The sequence below is a fragment of the Megalobrama amblycephala genome, linkage group LG13 (assembly GCF_018812025.1).
Source record: "Megalobrama amblycephala isolate DHTTF-2021 linkage group LG13, ASM1881202v1, whole genome shotgun sequence".
NCBI lineage: Eukaryota > Metazoa > Chordata > Actinopteri > Cypriniformes > Xenocyprididae > Megalobrama > Megalobrama amblycephala.
The window spans coordinates 3212149-3228586 of record NC_063056.1 but is presented as its reverse complement, the minus strand read 5'-3'; the positions used below and the strand labels follow the sequence as shown (position 1 = coordinate 3228586).

At 37.5% G+C, this 16438-nt stretch overlaps 1 protein-coding gene across 1 annotated transcript in view; it reads left to right on the top strand.

The window, feature by feature from the left end:
• The window catches only part of grik3 (glutamate ionotropic receptor kainate type subunit 3), a 178464-nt gene that overhangs the window by 117815 nt on the left and 44211 nt on the right, over positions 1 to 16438 (top strand). The window contains exons 9-10 of the mRNA XM_048153261.1: positions 1041 to 1154; positions 9814 to 10017. Coding sequence (XP_048009218.1) covers positions 1041 to 1154; positions 9814 to 10017 — 318 coding nt within the window. The remainder of the gene's footprint in view (positions 1 to 1040; positions 1155 to 9813; positions 10018 to 16438) is intronic.

Below are 16438 nucleotides of genomic sequence, written 5' to 3'. Positions count from 1 at the left end.
TTACAATGTTTAGAGTACATGTAAACTGATCTGCAATCAGATTCAATTCATTCGGATTGACGTAAATTGGTGCATGTAAACGTAGCCAATGACACTCTTCACTGAGCGCTTACACAGATACAGGCGGGATAGACGCCCACTTTCAAATTCAAACGCTCCCGTGCATTGATCATTGAAGCCAATTACAGACATATCTGTTGAGTGCGTGAACACAATGGCCAATCAGAGGTGTTTATGGATCCGCTCAACAGTGCTCAAAGTGCCACATTTTAAAAACGTCAGTACTTTTGACATTAGTAGCTAGTAATTAATTACTTTTACCCAACACTGATTGTAACCCACTTGCACACCTTTTGTGTCGATTTTAGAGGAATATACAGTATTATAATGATACAGATTTTTAAAGTCCAGAAGCATACTCTTCGCAAGTATGCAAACATAGCCACAAGCACTTGTGTGTGGACATACTTGCATTCGGTTATTAGTCATTAGCTTTGTTTTGTTGCACACAATTCATAACCGAACACCAGTATGTGTGCTTACCTATTCACTGAAATTCACTGTAAATATGGAATTTTGCTTAACAAGTAAATTAAGGATGTTTAAACTTCACAGACTTTCTAGTTTTCTGAGAAATGAACCAACCAATGGCTTGTTTATAGTTGACGCTGCACTGTGATAGGAGTATTTGAACACTGGAAAAAAGTAACACCTTTAATAACACTACAGCGTTATCGTCCGTAAGTTCGCCTTTTTCTTTTGTTCAACATTTTCCTTTGCAAAATTGAATTGAGAAGCAATCTCCTTTGGTGGAATTGCCCTTCCTCTATGTTAATGTATTCAGAGTGTATGCAAGGGCCTAGCTACTCATGAGCCTGAGCACAGACCTATTGGCATAAAAACAGAAGAGCCAATCAGCTAATGCTTCTGGATGAGCTCAGCACAGGGCTGCTAATGCAGTCAGATGGGCTGTTGCAATGTGGATGGGTCACACAGGTAAGTGAAACACACGCTGACTACATAAATTTCATCTTTTCTAGGTGGGGAAGTGGAGTGCTTCTGGGGGGCTCAACATCACCGAGGTCCCCAGACAGAACGGCATGAACATCACAGACTCGCTTTCCAACCGCTCGCTGGTCATCACCACCATCCTGGTAAGGTCTTGAAAGAGAGTACTCTTTCTGTCTCCCGATTTATTTTTTTCCGTCTTTTTCCAAATTTCACTTTCTTTTCTAGTGTTCTTTACCTCGTTTCAGGTCAGCATATGGGCTGCTTTTCAAGTAATGAAACGTACATGCTCCAGATTCTCATTTCCCCTCGCAGAAATGCCAAATAGCTCTGTCCCTTTCAGTGTCTCAGTCCTTGAAATAAATTGACCTGGCTGAATCAACAACACAAGATGTCTTCCCCTGTTTGAAACAAAGTTTCTCCCCTGACTGTTTTACTAAGCAGAATAATAATTCTGAATCGAAGGTACTACCAGTTCTCAACTCGTTCTGCCATTTGAATTTGGAAATGAAACTTGGTACAATTAAAGATTAAATTTCATAAAAATGAAATTTCTGTCATTAATTACTCACCATCATGTCGTTCCACACCTTTGTTCATCTTCAGAACACAAATTAAGATATTTTTGATGAAATCCGAGAGGTATATGACTCGTCCGTAGACAGCAATATAATCAACACTTTCAAGGTCCAGAAAGGTACTAAAGACATCATTAAAACAGTCATGTGACTGCAGTGGTTCAACCTTAATGTTATGAAGCGGCGAGAATACTTTTTGTGTGCAAAAACAAAACAAAAATAACTCTATTTAACAATCTCTAATGCATGTAGTACCAATTTTATATATATATATATATATTAAGTCTGAATACCACACTTATAAAAGCAGGCCACGCAGATTGAGTAAAGAGCTGTTTACACTGGATACCTTCATGCTTTTAAAAGCAGCAGAATGGCAGGGGTCTCTAGACATGTTTTTCAGAGTTGAGCTGTATTTAACTTCACACAATGTCTTATGGTGCAGGAAAAAAACCCCCAAAGATTTGTATCTGACACGTGTGCGTCCATTAAAATAATGGCAGAGGCTCTTTGCACTTAGTGCAAATGTGCTGTATGTAATTTTTTTGCTGTACTTTAAACATAAAATACCATACTACATTTGCAGAGATTTAGGAAATGTTAAATTTGCATACTCGTTTCTCTGAAAAACAATTCTACAGCCAGTTATTCTACTTTAAAATGTGCGTTCTGTGTCGGAATGTCTGTTTTTGTTTTGATCTATGTGACTCCACCCACTGCCAATTTACCCAATAGTATTTTGACACATCGGGTTGCCTTTTGGTGGAAAACACATTGTGTTGTAGTCATGGAAGCCAGTGAACGAACTGGATCAGAGATCGCAGATTCTACTGACCTGAAAAGCCCTGTCCCTACAGCACTACTTCAGGATTTAAATTGTAATTTTGTCTGGCTTAAAAAGACAAGTTAGTGTAAATAACTTCTGCTAGCAAGGTGGTGAAAACAGACAAAAAATAGTGCATACTACAGTATATGATTGCTGTGGAATGTGATAGACAATGACTAGGTTTATATTTAAAAAACAAACAAACAAACACTGACTTCTAATGCCACTTTTTGTAATGTCTATTGATGATCAGTGATTTCTTTTGTCTGCAACTAACAAAGTAATGTCTTTGAATTGTTGTAGTTTAGCACAGTTCAGTTTTTTCTCAGCAAATATTGATTAGATGCTGCAGTTAAGCTAATTATTTAATATGCCAATGATGCGATTAACTCGATCAAAAATTTTGATTGACAGCCCTAGAAATAAGTAATAAGCTTGGTCAGCTAAAGCTGGATTTATACTTTCGCCACGCAAACTGGGTGCTGGTGTGGTGAGATGTACATACTCGGCCAGATTCGCCTCGCATTCGTGCATTTTCGGGATGCGGAAAGTTACAAAATTTGACATGCACACTGCCATGCCCACTCAATGCACATTTCTGCCAACGCCGCGGTCACATCACTTTTGTCGCGCGCACCCAAGCGAACTTGTGGACGCGTTGAGTATAAATCAGCCTTTACCCTTGTACAGGTAGCTTAAGTAATTCCATCAGCTCAGTTATAAGATAATGCCACTGACCCATTCCAATTTGGTTTCCCTCCATAAGATATTTTCAGAGATTTATTATAGACGTATAGCCTTATTTCTGTTACAGGCAGATGCATGCTGGGTAAAATTCTGCTTTACCCAATGTTATTTGCCAGATAATAGCACAAATGACATGTCTTAAAATAAATGTGTGTTCCATTCAACTCTACATTCTCACAGATGCCCTGAGGGCTGCATTTATGTGTGTCTCAGGATAGTCTGGGGATTTTGTGCTACTGACAACAGCCTCTGTGGACTTATTTTGGACAAGCTTATGAGTTATCAACAGGGATAAACACTGTTATTAAATGTGGATTGAGCTGCAAGGCTATAATTATGAGTTAAGGTCTTGATAGGATATAATCAGTGATTTTTTAGTAGCGATGGGTTTTGTCGTCTTAAGATTCTTCTTTTTTTAAGCATTAAACAGGGAAATTCAATAAGGGTCAGTAAAAAGTGAGAAAAAAAGAAAGAAAAAAACTCTGAATACGAATGAATAATAACCGAGCATACATACCAATTATAACAGATTCAAATTATGATGTTCCAGGATCCCCAAACTTCCTTCAGAAATACCACAAACAGGTGCTGAGATATAGCCAAAACTTGCAACTTCACCTTAATCTAATTTTGTGGTAAAAATATAATATGATCATATTATTATATCAGCTGACAAATAAAAATCCATAAACTTTTAGGCTGTTGTCTGATGTCATTGCTCAAATGATGAAGGCGTCATTTAACACTTCCCTGGTTTTATTAAACTTCTTCAGTTTCATACTATCTCCATGTAACTGATTCCTTTCTGTTCCTTCTCATGAGGAAAAAAAGAAGGAGAGAGTATTTGAAAACTAGGATTTGCTACCGAACCTTATTGAGTTTTACAGAGTGTGCATCTTAGAACAGATGGTAACAACTGTTATAGATGATTTATTTATTTATTTATTTGGCCACAAACTTTTTGATCAAGATAATTGGACAGGTTCATTTAAAGCATGCTAACACCTAAAAAGACCTTCATTTCAATCATAAAAAGTCATATAATATATGTATGTATATGTATATAATAATCGATTCCAAAAAAGTTGGGACTCTGTACAAATTGTGAATAAAAACATTTTATTCAGAATACAACATAGATGACATATAAAATGTTTAAACTGAGAAAATGTATCATTTTAAGGGAAAAATAAGTTGATTTTAAATTTCATGGCATCAACACATCTCAAAAAAGTTGGGACAAGGCCATGTTTACCACTGTGTGGCATCCCCTCTTCTTTTTATAACAGTCTGCAAACGTCTGGGGACTGAGGAGACAAGTTGCTCAAGTTTAGGAATAGGAATGTTGTCCCATTCTTGTCTAATACAGGCTTCTAGTTGCTCAACTGTCTTAGGTCTTCTTTGTTGCATCTTCCTCTTTATGATGCGCCAAATGTTTTCTATGGGTGAAAGATCTGGACTGCAGGCTGGCCATTTCAGTACCCGGATCCTTCTTCTACGCAGCCATGATGTTGTAATTGATGCAGTATGTGGTCTGGCATTGTCATGTTGGAAAATGCAAGGTCTTCCCTGAAAGAGACGACGTCTGGATGGGAGCATATGTTGTTCTAGAACTTGGATATACCTTTCAGCATTGATGGTGCCTTTCCAGATGTGTAAGCTGCCCATGCCACACGCACTCATGCAACCCCATACCATCAGAGATACAGGCTTCTGAACTGAGCGCTGATAACAACTTGGGTTGTCCTTGACCTCTTTAGTCCGGATGACATGGCGTCCCAGTTTTCCAAAAAGAACTTCAAATTTTGATTTATCTGACCACAGAACAGTTTTCCACTTTGCCACAGTCCATTTTAAATGAGTCTTGGCCCAGAGAAAACGCCTGCGCTTCTGGATCATTTTTAGATATGGCTTCTTTTTTGACCTATAGAGTTTTAGCCGGCAACGGCGAATGGCACAGTGGATTGTGTTCACCGACAATGTTTTCTGGAAGTATTCCTGAGCCCATGTTGTGATTTCCATTACAGTAGCATTCCTGTATGTGATGCAGTGCCGTCTAAGGGCCCGAAGATCACGGGCATCCAGTATGGTTTTTTCCGGCCTTGACCCTTACGCACAGAGATTGTTCCAGATTCTCTGAATCTTTGGATGATATTATGCACTGTAGATGATGATAACTTCAAATTCTTAGCAATTTTTGTCTGAGAAACTCCTTTCTGATATTGCTCCACTATTTTTCACCACAGCATTGGGGGAATTGGTGATCCTCTTCCCATCTTGACTTCTGAGAGACACTGCCACTCTGAGAGGCTCTTTTTATACCCAATCATGTTGCCAATTGACCTAATAAGTTGCAAATTGGTCCTCCAGCTGTTCCTTATATGTACATTTAACTTTTCCGGCCTCTTATTGCTACCTGTCCCAACTTTTTTGGAATGTGTAGCTCTCATGAAATCCAAAATGAGCCAATATTTGGCATGACATTTCAAAATGTCTCACTTTCAACATTTGATATGTTTTCTATATTCTATTATGAATAAAATATAAGTTTGAGATTTGTAAATTATTGCATTCCTTTTTTATTCACAATTTGTACAGTGTCCCAACTTTTTTGGAATCGGGTTTGTATATACATATATATATTATACATACCCTGCTCAAAAAAAAGAAAAAAAAAACTTTTGAAAACACATCAGATCTCAACGGGGAAAAATATCATGTTGGATTTCTATACTGATATGGACTGGGTAATGTCTTAGGAATGAAAGGATGCCACATCGGACTGATTTCAAAGACACCCTGAAAATCAAAGTGAAAAAATGATGCAGCAGGCTAGTCCATTTTACTGAAATTTCATTGCAGCAACTCAAAATGGTACTCGGTAGTTTGTAATGGCCCCTACGTGCTTGTGTGCATGCCTGACAATGTCGAGGCATGCTCCTATTGAGACGACGGATGGTGTCCTGGGGTATTTCCTCCCAGATCTGGACCAGGGCATCACTGAGCTCCTGGACAGTCTGAGATGTCGGATGGACCGAAACGTAATGTCCCAGAGGTTTTCTAATGGATTTAGGTCAGGCGAGTGTGGGGGCCATTCAATGGTATCAATTCCTTCATCCTCCAGGAACTGCCTCCATACTCTCGCCACATGAGGCCGGGCATTGTCATGCACCAAGCGGAACCCAGGACCCACTGTACCAGCGTAGGGTCTGACAATGGGTCCAAGGATTTCATCCCGATACCTAATGGCAGTCAGGGTGCCATAGCCTGTAGAGGACTGTGTGTCCCTCCATGGATATGCCCCCCCAGAACATCACTGACCCACCACCAAACTGGTCATGCTGAACGATGTTACAGGCAGCATAATGTTCTCCACGGCTTCTCCAGACCCTTTCACATCTGTCACATGTGCCCAGGGTGAACCAGCTCTCATCTGAAAAGCACAGGGAGCCAGTGGCACAGCAAACCTTGTGGCAATGGCATGTATTGATGTGCCATCCTGGAGGAGTTGGACTGACTGTGCAACCTCTGTAGGGTCCAGGTATCGCCTCATGCTACCAGTAGTGACACTGACCCTAGCCAAATGCAAAACTAGTGAAAAAACAGTCAGAAAAGATGAGTAGGGAAAAAAATGTCAGTGGCCTCCACCTGTAAAACCATTCCTGTTTTGGGGGTCGTCTCATTGTTGCCCATCTAGTGCACCTGTTGTTAATTTCATTAACACCAAAGCAGCTGAAACTGATTAACAACCCCCTCTACTACTGAACTGACCAGATCAATATGCCAGGAGTTTAACTGACTTGATGCTATTCTCTGATTAAAAAGTGTTCCTTAAATTTTTTTGAGCAGCGTATATGTATATGTAACGGTACATGTACGGGACGAATAGACTATTAACTCAATATTTACTAGTTGCTTATTAGTATGCATATTTCTAGGATATTAAGCACATATTAATGCCTCATTCTGTATGACCATATTCTACATCCTTAATCCTACCCATTACCTAAACTTAACTACCGTAACTATTATTTAAGCAGTAACTAGGAGTTTATTGAGGCAAAAGTCATAGTTAATAGTTAGTTAATAGTGAGAATTGGACCCTAAATTAGTGTGACCATTTTCCCTATTGTACCGTAAACGTACTGAACTGTGACCCCAAAACCGAGGTACGAATATACATTCTGTGTATATATATTTGGAATTTTTATTCCAAATATACTTGGGAAAACTTTACTGCGTGACAACTAGCCCTGGTCTCAAATATATTGTATATTTTGCAATTGCCCATGTCTTTTCAAAATGCACAGATCCCAGATCTTGATAGATCCCACTTGAAAGATTGTTCACAGCACTGTAAAGCATCATTTATTTTTAAGGAGTCTGGACAGGGCAGAGAATTGCAATGAATTTCGATTCTCAAATTCAATCCAAGGATGAACATGCAGGAGTTTTAGTCCTCTTTTCTGCTGCCAGCTGAATGCTTTACGTTTTCTATCCAGTCTGTATTGTGTCATTTTGTTCTGTCTTTTCTGGCTAAAAAGGAAAATGATGTCTGGGCTAGAAAGGTGTCACGGTATGTTTGATGAGACACAGATAGTGAAGGTCACCTTGAGTGAGTTTGATCAGAAGCACTGCAAGCAATAAATAGAGCAATCCTGAAATAACTGCATAACTACTGATGCTGATGACTAATGCTTTATTAAAACATCTTTATCTGTATCCATTACAGAAAACATCACAGGTCAAGGTATCTGATTCTTCAAGGACTAATCCATTGAATTTCCTCCTCTAAGTAACCCTTCAACAGTAATCAGAAGCCATTCTCAATACAGAATGAAACTAGTGATGTGACATATCACTTGAGTTTGAAGACCTCACAAATACGATGTACTAAACGTGTCCAAGTGAATGTCATCTCGGAACATTACTGGTTCCTCTTGTTTCACTTTGAGTCCCAGCCTGATTGGTAGATATAGTGGTTCATGTGTCACAACCTTCAGAAAATGTGTATGGACAATACCAAGAAGCCAAAAATGGTTTGATGATGACAGCTGCTTGGCATATGTTAAGTAAGGGATAATGTATATCTAGCCGGTTGTTATCACAGAATAAACCCCGACAGGGTGATCAGGACCCTGACGCAAATCATCTAGTAAATAATTAGACGTGAAATATTGAGTAGAAATATTTTATTAGCTCTTTAAATGCAAAGCTCCTGCGGAGAGAGCAGTTGCTAGCAAGCGGCAAGTTCAAACTAGACAGACATTTAAGAGATGCAGTACAGTCATATTACACGGCGTTCGCCACAGAAATAATTATGGGGATAAGAGTTCTGAGATTAAACTGACGGAAAATCGTATCTGTTTATCTTATAATTCATTACAGTGAACAAAACAACAGTCGCAAAATGGCAGCAGCTGCGTTTATATGAAACGAGAGAGCGAGTCCGCGATACCGGGTGACATAATTAAATAACTGTACACAAAATATTGATTTGACTGAGTTTTAATATTTTGTTAGCTCACCAAACGCAAAACTTCAATGAAGAAAAAATGTTACCGCTCTTCCTTGATCTGCCTTCCCACCAAACCTTATATTGTGGACTTGGGATGTACAGTACATGTTTGGTAAGTCTGGGTGATGGAAGGTGTTCTATGTATATCACATCTCCAGCCAACATGTTTTATTCGTAAACATCCCAGGGTAGAATGGGCTTATCACTGTGGCTCAGCAGAACAGGACAGCGCTTCAGTTTTGAGAGCCCCTCAGGACCGATGTCTCTAGGGTTGTGGCTGTGCTTTCTCTCTCTCCCGCTCTCTAGCCAACATTTGAGTACCTTATGCCAACTCTCCTGCATGAGCCAATCCCAGGAACATCTTGGGGTATAGCACAGCTTTCTTCATTGTAAGGGAATGCAGGAGGCAGGACAGAATAATGACCTACACAGATTTTCAGGGACCATCGGAGTAAAATAATGTCTAGGCTTTTGAAAAATAAGGAGGGATGGTTGAAACATGGGAATGCATGAAAAATGTATTGTCATTGATGTTTCCCAACAAATCATGACTTAAAATGCAGATAACTTATTTGAAATGCATAATGACATTTAATTTGCTGTCAGATAAAACAGTGAAGGCCCTCTCAAAAGCTACATCTTTGTACCTTATTTACCCATAAAGGGTGCATATTAGTATCTAAAGTGTACATGTTAGTACAGCTTTTGTACTTTTTCTGAGGTTGTAAGATCATAAAGCTACTTTACACTGTAATTTCTATGTCACTTGGGGTGCCACATAGATTTGCAAAAATAATTACTGTTTTTAAACCAGCTTCAAACTTGTTTGAGGCAGTCCAGCCCCACATTCACATCATTTGGTGAGTCAATGTTGCTATCTCAGGCCAGTCAGACAAACAAATTGCAGTTTCATTTGATGCCACTAGTGACACAGAAATTTCTCACTGCAGTTTTAATGTGAACTATGTAGAAACATTACATTTTGTGGTATGAATAATGTCAAAAAAAAGTTTCATTTTACCCACAGAGCCAGCTGTCTTCTACTCGATTATGTGTGTATGTGTGGGTAGTGAACAGAATGAGGAATCTCAACTCATCTGAAGCTGCTTCTCATTTGATATTTTGTGTTTGTACAGGAGGAGCCATATGTCATGCTTAAGAAGTCTGACAAGGCACTCGTCGGCAATGACCGCTTTGAGGGCTTCTGTATTGACCTGCTTAAGGAGTTGGCCAGCATTCTGGGTTTTTCCTACGAGATCCACCTGGTGCAGGATGGAAAGTATGGGTTTCAAGATGATAAAGGCCAGTGGAATGGGATGATAAAGGAACTCATGGAACACGTAAGTAGTCAGCATCACAGCAGTTAAATAACGAATGCTGTTTCTGCTGATTCAGATTTACCAGTACCTGCATCACTAATTATACCTTTCACTTTGATAAAGCTTTTCTGCTTGTTTTCTGATGTCTAAAAAAAATGGCAAGATGACACAATAATGCAATTAACTAAACACGCTGCTCGCTCCAATACTGCTTCCGCTCACAAAACGCGTGCTGCAAAGGTGACAGAACACACCTGGATCACATTGACACACCGCGAAGACAGCGGCAAGTGCTGCCACAGCGAATACACGTTTAAACGCCTCTACCGAGTCAGCAGAAGTACATAATGCTGAAAGCTGATTCCCCTCAATGTACCCCGAGCCCATTCTCTCCAGCCTCAGTGCTGTCAGGCTGGGGGTGTAAGCCCTGTCACAGGAACGGGTGCTGCTGTGCTGGCTTCTCATTCCTCCGCCCTTTCGCTGTCCTCACCCTCTGAGGTCACCAGAAGCCCGGGGCTGGAGAGCTGTAATAGCTTAAGTGGCATTTAGTGGAGGAAGTCATATGGTGGGAGTCAATGGCGAGGTGCTGGAAGGGTTGGGAGAGGTGACTTACTGCAGCGGCACTTAATCTTCCTTGTGCTTTGGCCAGATCCGGCCCGATTGCAGTCACCTTGAGGGGAACAAAGGGATTATGGCTGGAAGAGTCAAAAATGGAGATGGGGTGTGTGTATGCGTATGACCGGAGGTGAAAAAGTATAAGATGTACAGAGCTGTCTTATCAAATTTAAAGAAATGTCATTCATATGATAACATGTTAAATAACTGTCATTACTGGTTGAAATTTGATATACTGCAAGGTGCAAATTATGAAGGATTGTGGCTAATTCAGGCTTACACCACTGCAAAGGAAGTTAATGTGGTTGCAGGTTTATACTGAAATGCATAAATATTTTAATAATGTTTTCAAATGTCAGTGCAATATATCTACCCATCATGTTACAAATCCATGGATATACTAATATACTAATGACATACACTACTGTGTAAATATCCCTGAGATAAAGCTGTTCTCTGCGGGTACTCGAGCACTGAGCGTCTTGGAGCTCACATCTCCGAAAACGTCTGAACGAATTGTAAAATAGGTGCTATGATTAAATATGAGTCACATATTTCATGTTTAAACAATTGCATTCTTGCCTAAAAAACTTGTGGTACGACAAGTGTAGAATTTGTAAAAAAAAAAAAAAAAAAAATATGGTGGATTTGCTCAGCTGTCATGATGGTCACTTCAAGCTGAGTGATACAAATGGTGAAAAGGTTGGAGTGCTGTTATCGCAAGGCTATCAGCCAATCAGATTCAAGAATCAGAAAGAACTGTTGTGTATATATATACAGTGCTCAGCGTAAATGAGTACACCCCCTTTGAAAAGTAACATTGGTAACACTTTAGTATAGGGAACACGGTAACACTTTAGAATCTCACGCTATGAAGCATTAGTTAAGCATTAGTAAATAGTTAATTCATCATTTATAAAACATTAATAGACATTAGTAAGCCATTTATAAATACAGCTATAAATGCTTTGTTCTTGATTTATAAGCATATCTATAATGAGTTTAATAATTGTATTTTCATACTTTATCAATGATCAATTTATAATTTCTAAATTATGTATTACATTATTCACAAACCAGTTATTTAGGAGTTGTCAGTGGTTCATAAGATCATTTAGGAAGTGTAAGTAAATGATTAATAAAATATTTAAATGTACATTTATGCATCTTATTATTTAGACATATAGTATTAGTTACTCAGTGTGTTAATAAATGCTTTATTAACATATTCCTAGTGTCAAAACTACCTCGGTACTAACTTTAAAACATTAGAGAACAGCAGTGCAGAAGATCACTGAACCTTTAAATCTCATTTATAAAAGCTTTATAAAGCATAAATAGTCCTCACTTTAGATGAGCTCACAAAAATAGTTAACTGACTACTTCTAAATGTTTTATAACTACCTGAATTAATCATTAACTGCAGTAGGAATATGTGTTAATAAAACATTTACTAACACGCTAAGTAACTATTACTATGTGTCTAAATAATAAGATGTATAAATGAATGTTTAAATAGTTTATTAATCATTTACTTACACTTACGAAATGAACTACTGACAACTCCTAAATAACTGGTTTGTAAATAATGTAATACTTAATTTAGAAATGATAAATTGATTATTAATAAAGTATGAAAATACAATTATTAAACACATTATAGATATGCTTATAAATAAATCAAGAATAAAGCAATTATAGCTGTATTTATAAACTACTTACTAATGTCTTACTAATTAATACTAATGCTTAACTAATGCTTCATAGTGTGAAGTTATTATAAAGTGTTACCGGGAATACATATAAACCATAAGCTATGACTTTTCCCTCAATAAACTCCTAATTTACTGCTTATTAATAGTTAGTAAGGTAGTTGTTAAGTTTAGGTATTGGGTAGGATTAAGAATGTAGAATAAGGTCATGCAGAATAAGGCATTAATATGTGCTTAATAAATAGTAATAAATATTCTAGTAATATGCATGCTAATAAACAACTAGTTTAAAAACCCTAAAATAAAGAATGTAAAAAAATGTAAACGTAACATTTTAAACAATATCTCAATGAACAAAAAAAACAATTTCCAAAATGTTGACAAGACTAAGTTTAATATAACATCTTTTTAACTTATAACATGAAAGTAAGTTATATTATTAACCTTAGATTACACATTTTTCAGTTTTACTCAAGTTAGGATGATGCAAAAATGAGTACACCCCACTGAAAGTCTCTGAAGCAAAGCCAAATTTTAGACCACAAATGTCTAATTTAACAAGAATTCAACCACAGGTGAGTCTAATTATTCATTACACAGGTGTCCAGCAGACAGTTGACTATAAAAGGGTGTTAAAACCCCATTTCTTACTGTCAGCAATGGCACCACATGGAAGAGAAATGTCACAAGACCTGAGAAAGAAAATAATTTCTTTACACCAGAAAGGTGAAGGCTAAAAGAAGATCAGCAAAGCTTTACTTATCAGTCAGAATACTGTAGCAAAAGTGGTACAAAAATTTAAAAAAAGATGGAACCATGGAAAAAAGATGGAAGGAGCGTCTTCTGATGAGAAGGGTTGAAGAAAATCGGCAAGTTCACTGCAGTTATCTAAAGAAGTAGAAAGCCAAACTGAGGTGACTATTTCCCATGACACAATACGGCGTACACTGCAGAGCAATGGCATGCATGGGTACCGCCCACGAAAGAAGCCTTTCCTAAAGCTCAGGCACAAAAAAGCCCATCTAGAGTTTGCCAGGACTCATGCTGACAAAGATGAAGACTACTGGAACTCTATACTCTGGAGTGATGAGACCAAGATAAATGTTTTTGGAACTGATGGCTTCAAAACTGTATGGTGTCATAAAAGTGAGGAATACAAAGAAAAATGCATGGTGCCTACAGTGAAACATGGTAGTGTCAGTGTCCTTATGTGGGGCTGCATGAGTGCTGCTGGTGTCGGGAGCTGCATTTCATTGATGGCATCATGAATTCACAGATGTACTGCTCTATACTGAAAGAGAAGATGCTACCATCACTCCGTGCCCTTGGGCGTCATGCACTTTTCCAACATGACAATGATCCTAAACACACATCTAAGGCAACTGTTGGATTTCTGAAGAAGAACAGGGTGAAAGTGATTTAGTGGCTCCTGATCTGAACCCAATCAAACACCTGTGGGGAATTCTGAAGAGACATGTTGAGCATCACTCTCCATCCAGCATCCAGTCTCTAAGAGAGGTCATTCTTGAAGAATGGAAAAAGATAGATGTTGCAAAATGTCGCCAACTTGTTCATCCAATGCCTAGAAGTCTTGGTGCTGTCATTAAAAATCACGGAGGCCATACAAAGTACTAGATGTAGTAGTTTTTGTTGTGGGGTGTACTCATTTTTGCATCACACTAATTTGAGTAAAACTGAAAAATGTGTAATCTAAGTTATATAATTAACCTTACTTTCATGTTATAAGTTAAACAGATGTTATATTAAACTTAGTCTTGTCAACATTTTGGAAATTGTTTTTGTGTTCATTGAGATATTGTTTAAAATGTTACTTTTCAAAGGGGGTGTACTCATTTACGCTGAGCATTGTGTATATATATATATATATATATATATATATATATATATATATATATATATATATTAATAAAATATGAAGCAGCACATCTGTGATAATACTAAGAAATATTACACCAAATCAGCATATTAGAAGGATCATGTGACACTGAACACTGGAGTAATGATGCTGAAAATACAGCTTTGATCAATAAATAAATTACATTTCAATATATATATTAACAATAACAGTTAAATTGTAAAAATATTTCACAATATTACTGTATTTTAATCAAATAAATGTAACCTTGGTGATTTCATTCAAAAACATCTTATAGTCCCCAAACGTTTGAATGGTAGTTAGTCTATTAACCATACTGTGAAACTTTTTGAAGTATCAAAATTAAAGCACACTGCAGGGATTCTAGGGACATCTTATTGAGCCTGTGTTATATGCATGAGGCAATTATTCAGTCCAAACAGGGTTGTAGACGGGCCTGTGCTTTCAGGACTGTAGCCTCGAACCCTTTTCTCCCTCACAGCAATAACGTCTGTTCTCCCCCGCATAATTTGAGAGGAGAGCTGCCGACGCACTGACACGGTCAGACAGAGTAACCTAATGAGTGTAGAGCGGAGCGGAGCAGTGAGACAATATGGACATCCAGTGTTTTTCATCAAAAAAAAAAAAAAAAACAGCTGAGAATTGCGCTGAGAAAAAAACATGTTGTAATAGTGAATCCTCACATTTGGGGCAGCTGAGTTCAGCAGAGTCAGGTAGACTAAAACACTACGCAATATATATGGCTTAAAACCAAAATAGATCATAAACTTTTACAAAAAAAAAACAAAAAAAAAGGGGGTAAACACTTTATTTTGATGGACCCTTTAGACATTCTGTTGACTATAAGTAATGATCATAGTCAACAGTATTAGTTGAGTATTAGTAAACTGAGTTAGTGGAATAACTTTGATATGTACTTGCAAAGTTACTTATAGTCAGTAGAATATCTGTTGGGGGAGCAATAACCAGCAGATTTTCATGGATTTCCAAATTCAATGACATTCCGCATTATACTGTAAATTCCGTTTTTATGACTGGATTCTAGGGGTGTAACAATATACTGTGAATGCAACAATATTTATTGTGGATAGTGACAATATGTATTGTGTATAGTTCACCCAAAATGAAAATTACTGTGTTTTACTGTATTCAAGGTTAAGAGTTTTAGTGTCAGTACTACATTGAACTACTATATATAATGTTGAATATAATGTATAATAATGCAATGGGGGAATATTTGTGGGTCCTGATAATGCCAAATGTCTTATGTTACCAGTAAAAAGTGGCCTACATTATTTTAAATATATCTAGTCAGTGACAGAGTGCAAGCATATTCATATTTTTCTGTATTTACAGCTTCACAATCATGAATATTTTTACTCTGGTATCAACATTGTCCTGTGCATTGGGTTACCAGCACCAAGTCCAAGCCTGTTCATTTCTACTCCCAATGTAATACCAAGTCCAGCATTTTAATCAGCAGTTAATTTTTTGTTAACCTTTTACCATATGTTTTGAAGTATCGCAATAATATTGTATCATGAGTTCAGTATCATGATATGTATTGAATCGGGATATCGTTACATCCCTATGGATTCTGCAATTCCGTCCATGCTTCCCGCATCACGGAAATCATAGGGCCCTAGAAAGGACATGGTTAACCACAGTAATATCACAGATAAATATTCTCCTTCCTTTTCTCTAATCTGAGCCCTTTTTGGAAGCCAGTGGACCCGTCTGTTGTATTTTTATACATTGTGAGGTTCTGACTAGTGTGTGAATACTAGTGTTGACATAGTGATAACCGCGTTAACTGTGCTGTGGTGATAACTGGGTGTCATGACATTGTGATGGTTTTTGAAAGCTAGTGTTACATTCTACATGAGCACAAGCTACTGTTTTGAAAGGATGTTTAATAGATTTGCAGCTTAACTGAAACAAAGAACAGTAGTTTTGATAGTTTGTTTTTCTTAAAAATAAAAAAAAAGGACACTAAGAGTAAATACATCAGTAACAGGTTCTAGTTGTTAACATTAGTTATTATTATTCAGGACTTAAATGTATAGTTACACTGTAACACGGACACCTTAACATAAAGTGTAACAAACTTTACAGCAAGGTCTCATTTGTTAACATTAGTTAATGTATTAACTAACATGAACTAACCATTAGCAATATATTTGTTACTGTATTTATTCATCTTTGCTAATGTTAGTTA